Source organism: Anoplophora glabripennis, unplaced genomic scaffold, assembly GCF_000390285.2.
Source record: "Anoplophora glabripennis isolate ALB-LARVAE unplaced genomic scaffold, Agla_2.0 scaffold583, whole genome shotgun sequence".
Classification (NCBI taxonomy): domain Eukaryota; kingdom Metazoa; phylum Arthropoda; class Insecta; order Coleoptera; family Cerambycidae; genus Anoplophora; species Anoplophora glabripennis.
This window is the reverse complement of record NW_019416688.1, coordinates 184083-200107: the sequence shown is the minus strand read 5'-3', so window position 1 is coordinate 200107 and position 16025 is coordinate 184083. Positions and strand designations below refer to the sequence as shown.

General features: G+C 31.1%; 1 protein-coding gene across 1 annotated transcript in view; it reads right to left on the bottom strand.

The window, feature by feature from the left end:
• LOC108910267 (nephrin) overlaps positions 1–16025 on the bottom strand; it is a gene marked incomplete at its 3' end in the record, with an annotated part of 234410 nt that overhangs the window by 95296 nt on the left and 123089 nt on the right. Inside the window, exon 6 of the mRNA XM_018714822.1 lies at positions 7588–7732. Coding sequence (XP_018570338.1) covers positions 7588–7732 — 145 coding nt within the window. The remainder of the gene's footprint in view (positions 1–7587; positions 7733–16025) is intronic.

Sequence of the window (16025 nt, the reverse complement as noted above, 5' to 3'; positions counted from 1 at the left end):
ATTTTAAGATGTTGACGCATTTCGTTTTGGTTAAAATACAATTTGACATCAATAACGATTCACTATAATAAGTTTAGTACATGTGCAAAATGTAATTTGCGTATCTTTAAGTGTTTCGAAAATATGAAAAGAAAACCATCTTCAGGGTTCTATTGTGTACATCAAAAACTTAACATTTTCATAAAATCGACTCGATGTTTACATATTGTTTGAGGACATCTTGAAGCTATTCAAACTCGTGTTTTACAATATAATTAATATTGTAATAGTTTTGTAACACTAAACTTCTGATAGTGACTCACTAAACAATGACATACCTGACGTGGGGCTTTGTAATGTAGGTGGTAATATCTTAACTGAAAATATTTAAAAAAATGTTTGTTATATGTAATACGCCCTCTATCATTGAATTTGGAAACTAAAAATACTTTTCAACGACTTTTCTTGAGCTCTTTTTCCTCGTCAGTTACTATATTCCCCTTCTTACTCGGATATTAGGCGTGTTTTATGCGATACAACTCTTGGCACATGAAGGGTAATCCATACATTATATCAAGACATTTAAAGTTACAGCGGGCGGGCTCATTTACTGCGGGCGGGTAGCGTGAAGGGTGATTTGTTGCGTCACAAAGGGACACAGTTATGGACATCGAGGTTTGGTGGATATATGGGGGATGAACTCAGGTGGAAAAATTAATTGTAGAGGCCTTTCCCTCGAATACACGTCATAGTGTCTATTTATTAAGTGTTTTCGAGTGTTGTTTTGTTCAGTGAATATTATGAATAATGTTTTATATACATAGTGAAAAAAGTCTTTAAGATTTGTGACAGCCTTTTCTGGCGTATTTCGTGCAGCAGAGATGTCCATGTAATTTTACAGTGATAAATTATTTCTGAATATATATAGCGCGTGATAGAAAAACTTTGTCTAATTATTTCCCATCGGAAATTTCTTAATTTTTAAAATAACATAATTTTTAATAACTGTAACACCTGGAGTAAAATCGTATAATCGTAAAATAAAATCTGTACCAAAAACTGCTGATATTGTGGGGAACAACTCATCTAATTTACATTTTAAAGCCGGGTTAGCTGTGCTAGTACCACATGACTGTACACGTTGACGGTACAGTCTTAGATACCAGTCGATAGTCGTAACATTATTTAAGTCCAGTTTTATTTTCACAATGGAAGAAGACAACACAGCAATATTTATAGATGTGTTAAGAGATTGAGAAAAAAATTTAAAATTGTTCATTTCTACATATTATATACAAATTAATATTATTCTTTTACTTGTAGCAGAAAACTTTTTTAGGGACGCCTATGAAACTCATTCAATTCTATTGCTAGGCGTTTTTATACATGTTCAACTAATTTCCGAAAGACTATACCAACGTATATAATTCAAAAATGTATACTTTACACATTTACTGCAATAAAAAAATCTTTTCAAATTTTTGAAATGTTTTTTTTTTCATAAAAGGCATAAATATACGTATATCGATTTGTAAATGTAGTGTTATGTTTTGTTTTATACGAATAAGAAGTTTTTGTTTTTATTAATTTTCCTTTTTTTTATTTGTTATTTAGAATTTTTTAATTATTTAGAATATTTTAATTATATTTTGTTATGTTGATTTATTTAATTAAAAATTCAACTTAGCATTTGGTTTGTTGTGAAAATTTGAACTGATGGCAAACGGCAAATTTTGACAGATAGCGTTTCTAACCTGGTAACTATTTTAATCATTTATTTACTTAATTTTGATTTTCATTTGTTTATTTTAGGCACAACTTAACGATGTTTACTGTTTGGCAAATTATGAAAGACTGGTTATTACAAGCCCTATTTATTTTTTATAAACTGATGACAAAAGAGTCAATTACTACGGATATGTCATATTAAACTTTTGTGAAATTTTTAATTGAAAATTATATCTTTATGCATGTTTTTTGCAACATGACTATTACATATTCTGATTCTACACAATTTTCTCTAAATTTTGATGTCTATCTTTTTTCTACGTTCATTTTCAAATATTCTACAAATTTTACCTATTTTTGTAAATTTTAACCAAACTGTGCTATCTAGCTTAATTCTATGTCTGTAATACTGTTCCACGACATTGATATTTGCTTATTTTCACTTTTCTGAACAGTCTTTATCTGTTGGAATTAACAATTAACTGAAATGTTTTTAGGTCCATCGATTTTAACAACTTTTATTGTTTATACACTACTTGGAACGTAAATTGGGATTTGAATACATTTTTTATGACTAGAAGGTCTTTTTAACACCACACGAATCATTTTACATCTTATATATGCCTTTTACACAACAAATTTCGCATAAAATCAACTTATGAGTTTGACATTCCGAAAATCGCTACATGAAGTTATACATAGAACATTGATTTCGATTCCACTTAAGTATAGACTAAAGGTATGATAAACTTTAGTTTTTAGTTTTAATTTATTGCATGAATTTTATTTATTTAAGTGCAACTCCTTTCTCCGTTGATCAACTTGTTAAAATTTTAACATTTTTTTAAATTTCCTCAAACCAATGCTCCAGTATGACATATAACTTTACAAAATTGTACTTTATTGTACCTTCTAACTGTTCTACGATATACATTTAGGTCTCCGATGTTAACGATGATATTAGGAGGGCAGCAGTCACCGCCCTGGGATTCCTTCTGTTCAGGTGAGTTTAGTTGCCTTTCACAGCCTATTTAGTTCAAAAATTTACTTTCTTTACTTTATTTTGACAGATTGATATCATTCATTTAACGATTTTGCCTTTTTATACTGTAAACTTATTCTATATCTAAATTTTATCCTTCATTTTCTCATATTTAGTATTCCACATCCCTCTTGTCAGTTTTTTCTACTTTTCTTTCGCGTGAATATGTCAAAATTTCAAAATTACGTTATGTTTTCTATTTATTTAACGTTTCAACTCGAAATTTCATAACAATAACTGAAACAGTGTAAAATTACACCCTTAATGTACTCGAATAGGTAATTTTGCATTACCTAATTTTTTTTATGAATGTACATACATGAAATAACCCACTTCTGAACATTTTGTGATATACGAGGCATCAGAGCAGGAACCTTTTCAATGCATATCATAATCCGATCGTAATTAGACACAAAAGGAAAATAATACGGTCTCGGGATACTTTCGCCGGCACATAATAAACAGCTTATTGTCCCCGATTTATAGCGCCGGAATACACCCCATTGTATACGTTTAACCAATAGAATTTAAGTGACATTATTACTTATTAAAGTTAACGACGTCATTACCAAATTGTATCTCTCGGGGGGCGAGACAGTAATTGGCATAATCAAGTTTAATAGCCGCTGTTAGTGTCGCCCCCCGTCACAAATGGCGCTATAAAAGAATACATTTTGTTTTATTTATATTTATAATTAGGCGTTACACGGGGAAATGCAGTAATAAAGAGGCGACTGAAAAATTTATTGACTGCTGCCGAATTGAATGCATCCGGTAGGTTGAGAGTTCATAAAGCACTTTTTACTGCTGGAAATGTTCGCTGTTGCGTGTAAATTATTGTGTAGGTCGATGACGTTCGGAAGATAACGAGAACGATTATTTTTACTTATCTGCACTTTTATTTGAACTCCAAAGAAAAGTTTTATTGATTAGAAATGTTGTAGTCGACTGCTGTTGCAAAGGGAAGCTTAAAAAATTGCGTTTCTGAGTATACAGGGTGTAAAAAATAGGGCACCAGACTACAGGAGGCGATAGTACCGATCAAAAAAAGAAAAACAGTTTTTATGAACACACGATAGCGATATATTAGTTTTATTGACATTTTGTATTCTGCCATAAATGTTTATGACAGAAACCTTAACCGGTTGGTTTTGAAAAAAATATATTTAAGTAGATTCGGCATTTTTAACATAAAGATAGGAAAAACGTAGACTTTTTACGTGCACAAGGTGTCGATTGCGTCTATTAGTCCGGTCAAATTAGTTACAAAAATAGTGGTCAAATAACGGAAATTCCGACAGAGCTAAATTTTGGTGGAGACCTTGGGTACACCATTAGAAATAAAGTGTCAAAAGTCTCCATTGATCCCATGTGTGCTAAAAAAGTTATTCGGCGTCAAAAGTCAAAATTTGAGGTTTATTGGATTTTTTTTGAAAACGGTAAGTTTTATCAAAAACATAATATATAAAAATTATAGATCTTAAAATTATCTACAAAAATGGTTCTTATACTCTTTTTCCTAAGAATCACCATTCCTGAGATATCGCGATTGTAAAAGTTGAAGGAGTCACTTCTACATGATATGCACATATATGCCACGTATATACATAGTCAGGCACTTAATATAAGTAAAAATGCCTATTTCCGTCTCTTATATGTATAAACTATACTATTCTGAGAATATACACTCAAAAGAAACTCAGTCCCTTATTTAATCCCTTTTACCCTCATGGCCTTGAGTAACACCTGGCTACTCTATTGTAAAAACTTTTGTAAAAAATACACGAAACTAGAAACAAAGTACAACTATCTTGTCTTACTCCAACATCGGCTTCTGCTAATCAACACTTCTATCGAGTATACTATCAAGTTCAGACATGGCTAGGAAATCAACTGAACCCAGAAGACTGAGGATGGAAATTAACAGATAATACTTTGGGACCGATTCAAACTTTATTCCCACCTGCTCCGGAAAAAACACTATTTTTTGCAATTGCAAAAAAGGTTGTAGTGCTAAATGTGGCTGTAGAAGAGTAGGGTTACTGTGTTCTCCAGCGTGTACTAATTGCCAAAGCCAGTCTTTCTCAAATGTCCAATTGAAGACAACAGACGAAGATTCATGTGATTTCGACGAAGAGACAGCTGATTCATCTTCATTTGAACAATTTATGAAAATTCAGCAAGAAGGAAAGGAAGAAGAAGAAGAAGTAGAAATCGACTGTTGAAGTCAACTTTGAAAAGTATGAATCAGATTAAAATATCAAAAGAAATCAGAACTACAGTTAAAGTCAATAACCAATATCAATAATCATCATGCAGTTAAAAGAGTATTGTCCCTGAAAATTCTGTCATAACAGTTCGTGGAGTAGGCCTACCGGAGAAACCACGTTAAAAAAACGCGCCAAAGTACACTACCTCACAGGTGTTGTGGAAATGTGTGCATATCATGTAGAACGTGACGCCTTCAACTATTAGAATCGCAATATCTCAGGAATGGTGATTTTTAGAAAAAAAAGTGTAAGGGCTATTTTTGTAGATAATTTTAAGATCTATAATTTTTGTAGGGACTACTTTTTTGATAAAATTTACCGTTTTCGAAAAAAAATACAAAAAACCTAAAATTTTGACCTTTGACCCTGAATAACTTTTTTTAGCACACATGGGATCGATGGGGACTTTTGACACATGATTTCTAATGGTGTACCCAAGGTCTCCACCAAAATTTAGTTCTGTCGGAATTTTCGTTATTTGAAATGTCTATTTTGACCGGACTATATTAAAAATACCTTAGTTACTAAATCTTGACTCATCTCCAAACGATTTTGCGTAAAAACTTTGGATCTTCTCGTGTTCGCGTTAAAATCATTTCACAGAATTGGGTTCGTCTTTCAGCAGTACATGAAGTACAAGTACAAAATTGATTTTAAATGGATGGTTTCCAAAGTCTTTTGGATGAAGGTTTTTGAAATGCTTAAATCCTGTTCAGCAGCACGAACTGATGATTCAGGGTAAGCATAAAAATATGCCAAAACATTGACGATGTTTACCTTCATCTAAAGTTATCAGCTTTGGCTCTATGTGCAGAAATTCGACAATTTTCTATATGATTCTTAAAACTCTTTGTTAAATGTGTCTATTCATTGGTGGTAAATGAGGATATCTCTCATTAAATACCCTGCATGTCCTATTCATTATCTTGTGACACCCTCCACGAATAAAGAATAAATTTAGAACGTCAGCATTTGAATAAATGTTAACGTTTTCCATTTTTTAACAATAAATAATACTCAAATAAACATTCACTGTATGTGTTAAATTGACACCAATAAACTGGTGACAGATTGGGTGCTTGTTTTGAAGTTCCACTAAAAATTTCACAGCCATCCTCGCAAGAAAATGCGATATCCGTTGACTGCACGAAAAACAGTAAATACCTTAAAAACCAGAAGAGATGGGTATAGGGAACCGTTATATCATTCGAAAGAGAACAAAATTGTTCCCCAAGATGCGCAAAAATATACAGGGTATTCCATTTAAAAAATAAGTTAAGATGGTTTAAAGTTGATAAAGTTCGGGATTAAATTTCTACCACCCTGTATGAAATTAAGTCATTTTGAAATTATGGCAGGGAAGCTTAGAGTTTTAGTTATGTCCCCTATAAATTTTATCGCTCTAACTTTATTATTGTAAAATACACATCTTTTTGAGTTGGGCAGTGCTTTTTGAATTTTTTTTTGAAAAAAAATTAAATAAGTATAAGTATCAAAAACGGTTAACTTTAAGAATAGGCAAACTTTATGAAAATTCACCTAAAACTTATATACAGGGTATTCCATTTCCAGAAAGTTGTTCGAAAGATGGCGCTAAGGGTCTTAACTCAAAATTAAAAATTTTTCTGATTGTTTCAAAAATAAACACCGTAACCGTAGGGAGAAAGAACACAATTCTTTCTCCCTGCAAAATAGTATTATTGTAAACTGGAAAATTATTCGAAAGATGGCGCTAACTACATAATATTTTTGTGAAGCCATAATAAATTGGAAAAAATTTCTAAATTTTCTTTTGCATCTTCTGTAAAATTGAAATATTTTGATATACGACAGTTTTTAACGAGATGTGCGAATTATTGAAAAAAATTCCAAATTTTGCATTATTTTTTTTATTGTGGCGAGAATGATGTTCCACAAAATTTTTCATCCTAAGATTTCTAGACTAGAATCTTCAAGATTCAAGATGCTTTTTATTTTGTCAATACGATCATTATTCACGAAGTCAAAAATCTCTAAAAAAAAATTTGGAAATTTTTGTGCTCCCTTTTTTTGCTCAGTTTATAAACAAGGATAATAGTATAATAAATAAGGGGCCACAAAATAAGTATCCGCCCTCTGCCAGTTCATGACACTGGAAACAATCCGTGTAGATATGTCAGGAGCATCGGCTTCTTGCACCTACAAGATACAAGAGAAGATACAATTGTATTTTAATGCTTATTTAAACTACAATCGTCATACCCTGTACTGTTGTAGTGATAAAACATGAAAGGAAACTTTTTATTTCGGGGATTGTAAGTGGAGGAAAAATTTGACGAGGGAAAATGCCTCATCGTCCACCGAAGCCTGGGCATTTCCAATTTGCGCGACCCCTTTTAGTGGAAAAGTTTTATTTTGATTCTAAGGGGCGTTAGGGGCCTTTGAAGTATAATACGTATTTACAAAAATAAAAAAAATCGCACTCGTGCTCGAAGGCCCCCGTTAATACCCGACGTATGAGATAGGGAAGGGTTCTTGAGCCGGGATCACCGCCGTCGAATAATTCCTTAGAGAATAAATATAACTTACAATGGACATTTAATCTCCACTTGTCCTCGAGCGCGCTATCGGGAATGGACGGGTTCTCCGCTCGACAGGTCAAGTATTTGCCGTCGTCATCGATCACTGGGACGAACGTCAAAATGCTCAGGCTCTGATTGTTCTGCTCCGAGAACTGAAACAAACACACTTTTTAATAATGCAATAAAGTCTTTTAAAAAATAAAACATATTTTTCAATAAAACCTCTTTATCCATTTATAATTTTCATTTTTCGAACCTCTATATTACAAATATGAGCGAGTTTGATTTAATATCGATAATTGTTAAATAAATTGTTTAAAATAGTCGGCCATATTGGATCAGCCATTTTGAATTTTCATTTTCCGACATCATATTCTTGTTCAGCGACATCGAAAACCCATATACTGTCAATTTGAAAGAATTCGATTTAAAATTTATTGAATTATTTTAAATGTTCTTAAAAAAACTATGTATTATTGTTTAAACAATTAAAAAACAATTAGAGTGCAAAAATAAGTTTATAACTTTTTTCTAATACTTATCTCCAAGTAATTTCAAAAGATTTTAGGAAAAATCCATGCTTCCCATAATTATTTCGAAATAATGCGTAATTTTAAGCTGTCTTGACTCCACTATAACGTGAAGTTAATAAATTAGTTTAAAGTTCGGGGATAAGTGGCTCTTAACAGAACCGGACCCAGCCTAAACATGAACACGTCAAAAATTCATTACAACGGGATAATATTGATATTAAATAGTACGTAGGTGGTCTTCTTAAAAACAACTCACTACTTTTCTCATTTCTGGAGCGACGTTTCGACGTCTATTACTGTTTAATTGAAAAACTTATCTTAGAAATAAATTATTTTTCGTACATAAAGTATTGCCTTTCTGCAAACAGCAGAGAACGCATAGTGTGTATAGTTAATGTAGCGTAATGTAATATATGTAGCACAGCAACGCTGCACAGTAATTGAAAAGTAACGTTGTAAGAGAGGGTTAAATTCGGTTTGAATGTGCGGCATTCACTTTTTGTGTATTTGGATAAGAAATCACCCTAATCACCAGCCGCCTTCCCTTTGTTGAGAGCGTCCCATTCAATATCGCATGAAAGCAGGAGATTTGTAAAGAATTTCTAACCTAGCTGAAAGAACGGCGACGGAACAGCGAGCGTAACAAACGATTTTAAACAGAGAATTTTTTAAAAGTTAATGAGCCCTGAAATACTGTTCTTATTACATTAAATTAAGGAAATGTATAGGCCACTTTTCATACCCATTTAAGGAATTAGTTTAAGAAATTTCCCCTCGTTTTTTTGCAATTTTACCCGGGTTTAATTTATCTTCCTTACAACCAGAAGTAGCTTTTGCTCTTTGTGTTATTAAATAACCCACTGGTTTTTAAATTGCGATTATAAATTTTACCCTTGCAGATTAATATCGAAGCCCCGGGATGGTTTAATATTGCATCGAATTTTTCGCAGATAATATGCCCGCTATTTACGTTTTACAAAATTGCGCCTCTCATTATCTTCCTCGTTATCTGTTTATAAGGGAATACTTGAAAAAGTTAAAGCAAATTTAATATTTTTAAATACGGGGGAGCTGTAAGCTTCAGGAGGATATTTAAATCGACGTCCGACAGAAATATATTTGACACATAAGCATTTCGGGCGTTATTTGATGACATTGTTCAATTCGCCGACAAAGATCCTCAAATGAGTTTGGTCGTGTTTCATAAATTTTAGATTTTAAGTGTCCTTAGAAAAAATCTAAGGGCGTTAGATCTGACGATCTGGTAGGCCACTCTGCGTCTTATCCAGTGATTTGGAAAGTTCTGATTAAGAAAATCACGCGCAGATATGTGGTGGAGCATCATCCTGCGCTGAAGAATGTTGTCAGATAACGCCCGAAATGCTTCGAAATATTCGTTCCGAAGTGGAGCAAAGATTTTATTATTGTATGGAAGTGGAGGAAAACCAATTTGAACATGTAATAAAATAACATTCTTTCATTCATTGATATTTTGTCTTATTCTTTAAGTGATTTTATTGTCATATTGGGAAGTTTTAATAGGAACATCCTGTATATAGAAAATTTTGTATACCTATAAGACTGATGTAAACAATATATCACGGTAATATAAGAACAATATAGTAACATTGAATAAATAGTCATATGTCAAATAAAATCCATTTTAATGGAATTAATATATCCCCAAAGTTTGTTTAGATAAGTGGTGTATAGTTCACCCCTCAAAAACTTCTCATATTATCCTTTGTAGACGTTAAAAAGTGAAACGTATTTTTAAGGGAAATATTTATAATGAGTTTTATATATCTCATAACAAAGAGTGGTGTAGAGTTACAATAACTAACGTGTAAAATACCCGAAAAATATTCTGTGTAATTATAATTCACCTTAATACAATTTCACAAACAAAGTACTTATAAAAACCTTGGGTAAAACCGTGCAGTTACTCAGAATAATGTAATTCTACTGTAAAATTACAATTGCGTAAAATATTCTGTGAGATTACATTCCACTTAATGTAACTTCACTTATAAAAGGGCTTATATGTAAACTCTGATAATGTCATACAACTAAGATTATAATTTTGCTGTAAAATTACAATTGCGTAAAATATTCTGTGAAATTACATTCCACTTAATGTAACTTCACATATGAAGCGCTTATATTTAAACTCTGATAACGCCATACTAAGATTATATATAATTCTACCGTAAAATTACAATTACAACTTACAAATTATAATTACAAAAAATTCTATAGAAACTGTAGGTTTCTTTTAGTAGTTCTGTCCGCTATGAAATTATCTATTATTTGCATTAGGTAACTTAACATATAATGTATTTTGTAAGTTGATAAAACATTTGTATTTTCAACTGTAAAAAAATATACTAAAATTACAAGGTAAAATGTAATTCCACAAAAAATTGGATACGAATTTTGAAATCGAATTTAAATCTCATTACTTTACATTTATTAGTATGCAGCGCTATTCTGTTACATATATTACATTACACTACATCAGTTATATATACAATACATGTATTACTTGCTATTTGCAGAAAAACAATAAATTTCTTACTTTACGTATGAAAAAGGTTTTTATAGCAGTTNTGTTATGTAAGACATCGAAATTTTCACACCGTTGTTTAGATAATTATCACTGTCATCAATTTCGAACGAAAAAAATATGCGTTGTCATTTAAAAAAAAATTATGTCATCCCTGCCGTAAGTGGATTATCGAAAAAAAAAATTTTCCACATAACAAGGTGCCCTGGATCAAATAAAAATCGACGGGTCTCACCGTTTTTCGAAAAAAAAAATTGTTCAACGAAAATATGAATTTTATGCAGAACTTTTTTACCACGCTGTATATTTGGCACATAAGCATTTCGGGCGTTATTTGATGACATTGTTCAATTTGCCGACAAAGATCCTCAAATAAGTTTGGTCGTGTTTCATAAATTTTCGATTTTAAGTGTCCCCATAGAAAAAATCTAAGGGCGTTAGATCTGGCGATCTGGGAGGCCACTCTGCGTCCTATCCAGTTATTTGGAAAGTTCTGATTAAGAAAATCACGCACAGATGGACGCAGGATGGTGGAGCACCATCCTGCGCTGAAGAATGTTGTGAGATAACGCCCGAAATGCTTCGAAATGTTCGTTCCGAAGTGGAGCAAAGATTTTATTATTGTATGGAAGTGGAGGGAAACCAATTTGGACACTTAATAAAATAACATTCTTTCATTCATTGATATTTCGTCTTATTCTTTAAGTGATTTTATTGTCATATTGGGAAGTTTTAATAGGAACATCCTGTATATAGAAAATTTTGTGTACCTATAAGACTGATGTAAACAATATATCACGGTAATATAAGAACAANAAAAAAAAATTTTCCACATAACAAGGTGCCCTGGATCAAATAAAAATCGACGGGTCTCACCGTTTTTCGAAAAAAAAAATTGTTCAACGAAAATATGAATTTTATGCAGAACTTTTTTACCACGCTGTATATTTGGCACATAAGCATTTCGGGCGTTATTTGATGACATTGTTCAATTTGCCGACAAAGATCCTCAAATAAGTTTGGTCGTGTTTCATAAATTTTCGATTTTAAGTGTCCCCATAGAAAAAATCTAAGGGCGTTAGATCTGGCGATCTGGGAGGCCACTCTGCGTCCTATCCAGTTATTTGGAAAGTTCTGATTAAGAAAATCACGCACAGATGGACGCAGGATGGTGGAGCACCATCCTGCGCTGAAGAATGTTGTGAGATAACGCCCGAAATGCTTCGAAATGTTCGTTCCGAAGTGGAGCAAAGATTTTATTATTGTATGGAAGTGGAGGGAAACCAATTTGGACACTTAATAAAATAACATTCTTTCATTCATTGATATTTCGTCTTATTCTTTAAGTGATTTTATTGTCATATTGGGAAGTTTTAATAGGAACATCCTGTATATAGAAAATTTTGTGTACCTATAAGACTGATGTAAACAATATATCACGGTAATATAAGAACAATATAGTATCATTGAATAAATGGGCATATGTCAAATAAAATCCATTTTAATGGAATTAATATATGCCCAAAGTTTTTTTAGAAAAGTGATGTATAATTCACCCCTCAACAACTTCTGATATTATCCTTTGTAGACGTTAAAAAGTGAAACGTATTTTTAAGGGAAATATTTATAATGAGTTTTATATATCTCATAACAAAGAGTGGTGTAGAGTTACAATAACTAACGTGTAAAATACCCGAAAAATATTCTGTGTAATTATAATTCACCTTAATACAATTTCACAAACAAAGTACTTATAAAAACCTTGGGTAAAACCGTGCAGTTACTCAGAATAATGTAATTCTACTGTAAAATTACAATTGCGTAAAATATTCTGTGAGATTACATTCCACTTAATGTAACTTCACTTATAAAAGGGCTTATATGTAAACTCTGATAATGTCATACAACTAAGATTATAATTTTGCTGTAAAATTACAATTGCGTAAAATATTCTGTGAAATTACATTCCACTTAATGTAACTTCACATATGAAGCGCTTATATTTAAACTCTGATAACGCCATACTAAGATTATATATAATTCTACTGTAAAATTACAATTACAACTTACAAATTATAATTACAAAAAATTCTATAGAAACTGTAGGTTTCTTTTAGTAGTTCTGTCCGCTATGAAATTATCTATTATTTGCATTAGGTAACTTAACATATAATGTATTTTGTAAGTTGATAAAACATTTGTATTTTCAACTGTAAAAAAATATACTAAAATTACAAGGTAAAATGTAATTCCACAAAAATTGGATACGAATTTTGAAATCGAATTTAAATCTCATTACTTTACATTTATTAGTATGCAGCGCTATTCTGTTACATATATTACATTACACTACATCAGTTATATATACAATACATGTATTATTTGCTATTTGCAGAAAAACAATAAATTTCTTACTTTACGTATGAAAAAGGTTTTTATAGCAGCAGTTTTAAAATACAAATTTATTAAACTGAATATTTTCTCTAATAACACTTTTTTAACTGCTCCATAAAAAGAACTATTGTAAACTTATAACAATGATTGTAAAGTGTTCTTGTAAATTTATATTCGGCCTTGTATTTTCACATAGACATTTACAATAATAAAATTTTATTGTAATCTTACAAATATGTGTGCAATATATGATGTATGTAATTACAAAGCAAACACTATTGCAGTTGTTTTAGTAGTTTCGTTTGCTATGAAACTATAGATTATTTGATTTTAAAGATACTTTTGTAAAAAATACATTGTGTACTTTTTAAACTGACAAATATTAGTTTTATATACATCGTAAAAAGAAATGCAGTTAAATTACATTTATCGGCTTCATAAGAATGATCACTGTACAATTACAATAATTAAGCAGTAAAATATCCGTAGTCATAGAATTGTGTGAAAATATAATCAAATTTAATGTAATTTCACATGTAATATAGAGTTCATATTAAAAATCTTGGGAAATTTGCCTGACAATTACCCGGATTAATGTAATTTTATTGTAAAACTACAATTCTGTGCGCAATTGAAGATACATTTGTAAGAAAACACTTACATACATTGTTTCAGTAGGTTGTTAAAGTTAGAGATTATTCGAATTCAGGTATACATTTGTAATATAATGTATTTTTGGTTGACGAATATTTGTTTTTTCTGCACTATAAAAAGAAATACAAGTAAACTGAGATTAAAAAACCAGCGGAAAGATACAGCAATTACTCCGTGTAAAATTATTCTATGAAATTACATTCGACATTAATGTAATTTAACATTTGAAGAACTTAAGTAAAAATTTAAAACTCGCCAGAAAATTTTCTATAAGGATATAAGTTTATTGTAAAATTACAATTATGCGTATTGTTACTGGAATTAAATAAATGGTTGATGTCTTTCCTCAAACACAGAATAAGCTCTATTTCTACTATAAAATAAATGATTTTTATAAATTTTAATTGACCCACAATTAATATATGAACTAAAGTGTCGATGACACAATAAATTAATCGGAGAAAACAGCTGTCGTAATGATAAAATTACATTAAATTTACAGAAAACATATATCCTATATAAATTTGAATTCAATGAATCAAATTTGTGTAATTACAGTTCTATCTGTCACATTGCATGTTATTAATATACACAAGGAATAGTTTTGTACTAAAACAAACATCATCATATTCAAGTAAAATAACCAGAACTGAGAGAATTGCTATTTACATTTGTTGTTCCCAGTTATTTCCTATAAACACTTTCTGATGAATATGTTTAGAATACCATTAGAAATCAAACAGAGCAGTAATTGTAATGAAATCATGAATTGATCCAATTGACATACAATTCAACGGCAATAATGTGCTCTCGGGAAACAGCGCATTAATATGTCATGTTCTATAATGAAACGCAGTGCGAACTTTTATGGAATGTCATCAACGTTTTAAATTCATAACAATACTTAAACAGTAATTGTGATGAACATGCGATATATGCCAGAAAAAGCAGACAGTAGTAATAATTTTATAGAATTGCTTTTATAGTCAGCATTATGGACAATACCAGAAGGACGATCATAATAATAGGCATAAAAGGTACATGCAGATTAAAATTATATCCTAAATTCATTCACTATACACTTTTAATAAAAAAATGGACGACGGGCGAATAGCACACATTAATAATGGTAAAATATACTTTCAAATAAAATCGAATCAACGGAAATCTGATGGATGTTATTAGGACGCAGATTGACAATCGGCTATCAATTCCCTAGGTCGGGAACAATTGTTCGTCTGGTTTTCAGGGCGATATATCACCAATTCAATTACGATAGAAGTTTCCTTCTTGACCTGATATAAAGAATTTCATATTGCCGCAATAGTCGTGCCCGAAATGTGTTTAAAGTAACTTACAAGTCTAATATTGGTCGAGACCTGCGGATTTGACAAAATATGGACGGCGTTTTACGTAAGAGGATTTTATCCGCAAATAAGTCCGTCTCCTTTTATTTGTATAAGTAAACCAGAAAGTTTTCAGCAAAAAATCTATAAGATCATGGATTATATGAATTTAAAGAAACATTTATCTAATAATGTATTTTTCACGTTGTATTTTACTGGCACTGTAAAAAGAAATACAGTAAAATTACAGTGGGAAAGGCAATTAATGTAATTTCACATTTGAAGTCCTTGTAGTTATTGAAACTTTGACAATTTTACCATTAAATGTAATTTTACTGTAAAATTACAATCGTAAGTACAACAATGAAAATGCGAAAGATTGCTATTAACGTATTTTTCTAACAAATATTTCTGTTTTACCTGCACTATAAAAGTCAAATTATTGTAACTCAAAGTGAAATTACACTGAACCTTGAACTGAATATATTTAAAGTAGTTATATTAAAAAGTATATCAAAATTACTAGACAATTATACAGGGTAATTCAAAAAACGCTGACAGACTTCTAGGGTAGATAATACATAAAAAATTAAGACGAAAAGTTTTAATAAACATAGGGTCGCAAATGCCTCCTTAACAAGATACAGGGCGTCAAAGTTTCTGTAAAATTAAACATTGTCTGCAATAATTCCAAAATGCCTGAACATTTCTATTTCAAATTTGCTATGCGTAGTTAGCACCTTAAGACCAATGTTTGATGTACTGCTCAAAATTTTATGAGCAGCAGTGGCGTAGAGACGGGGTCAACGTGACCCTTTTTTAAAAATATTTTCTACGCCACTGCTAATTTTGTCAAACGGGCACTATTTTCGTGTAAAGTGTTCAATTGTCTATCGAATTGGTCTCTTGCAAAATTTGGATTAAAGCAACCATTTTTAAGAGAAACACCTTT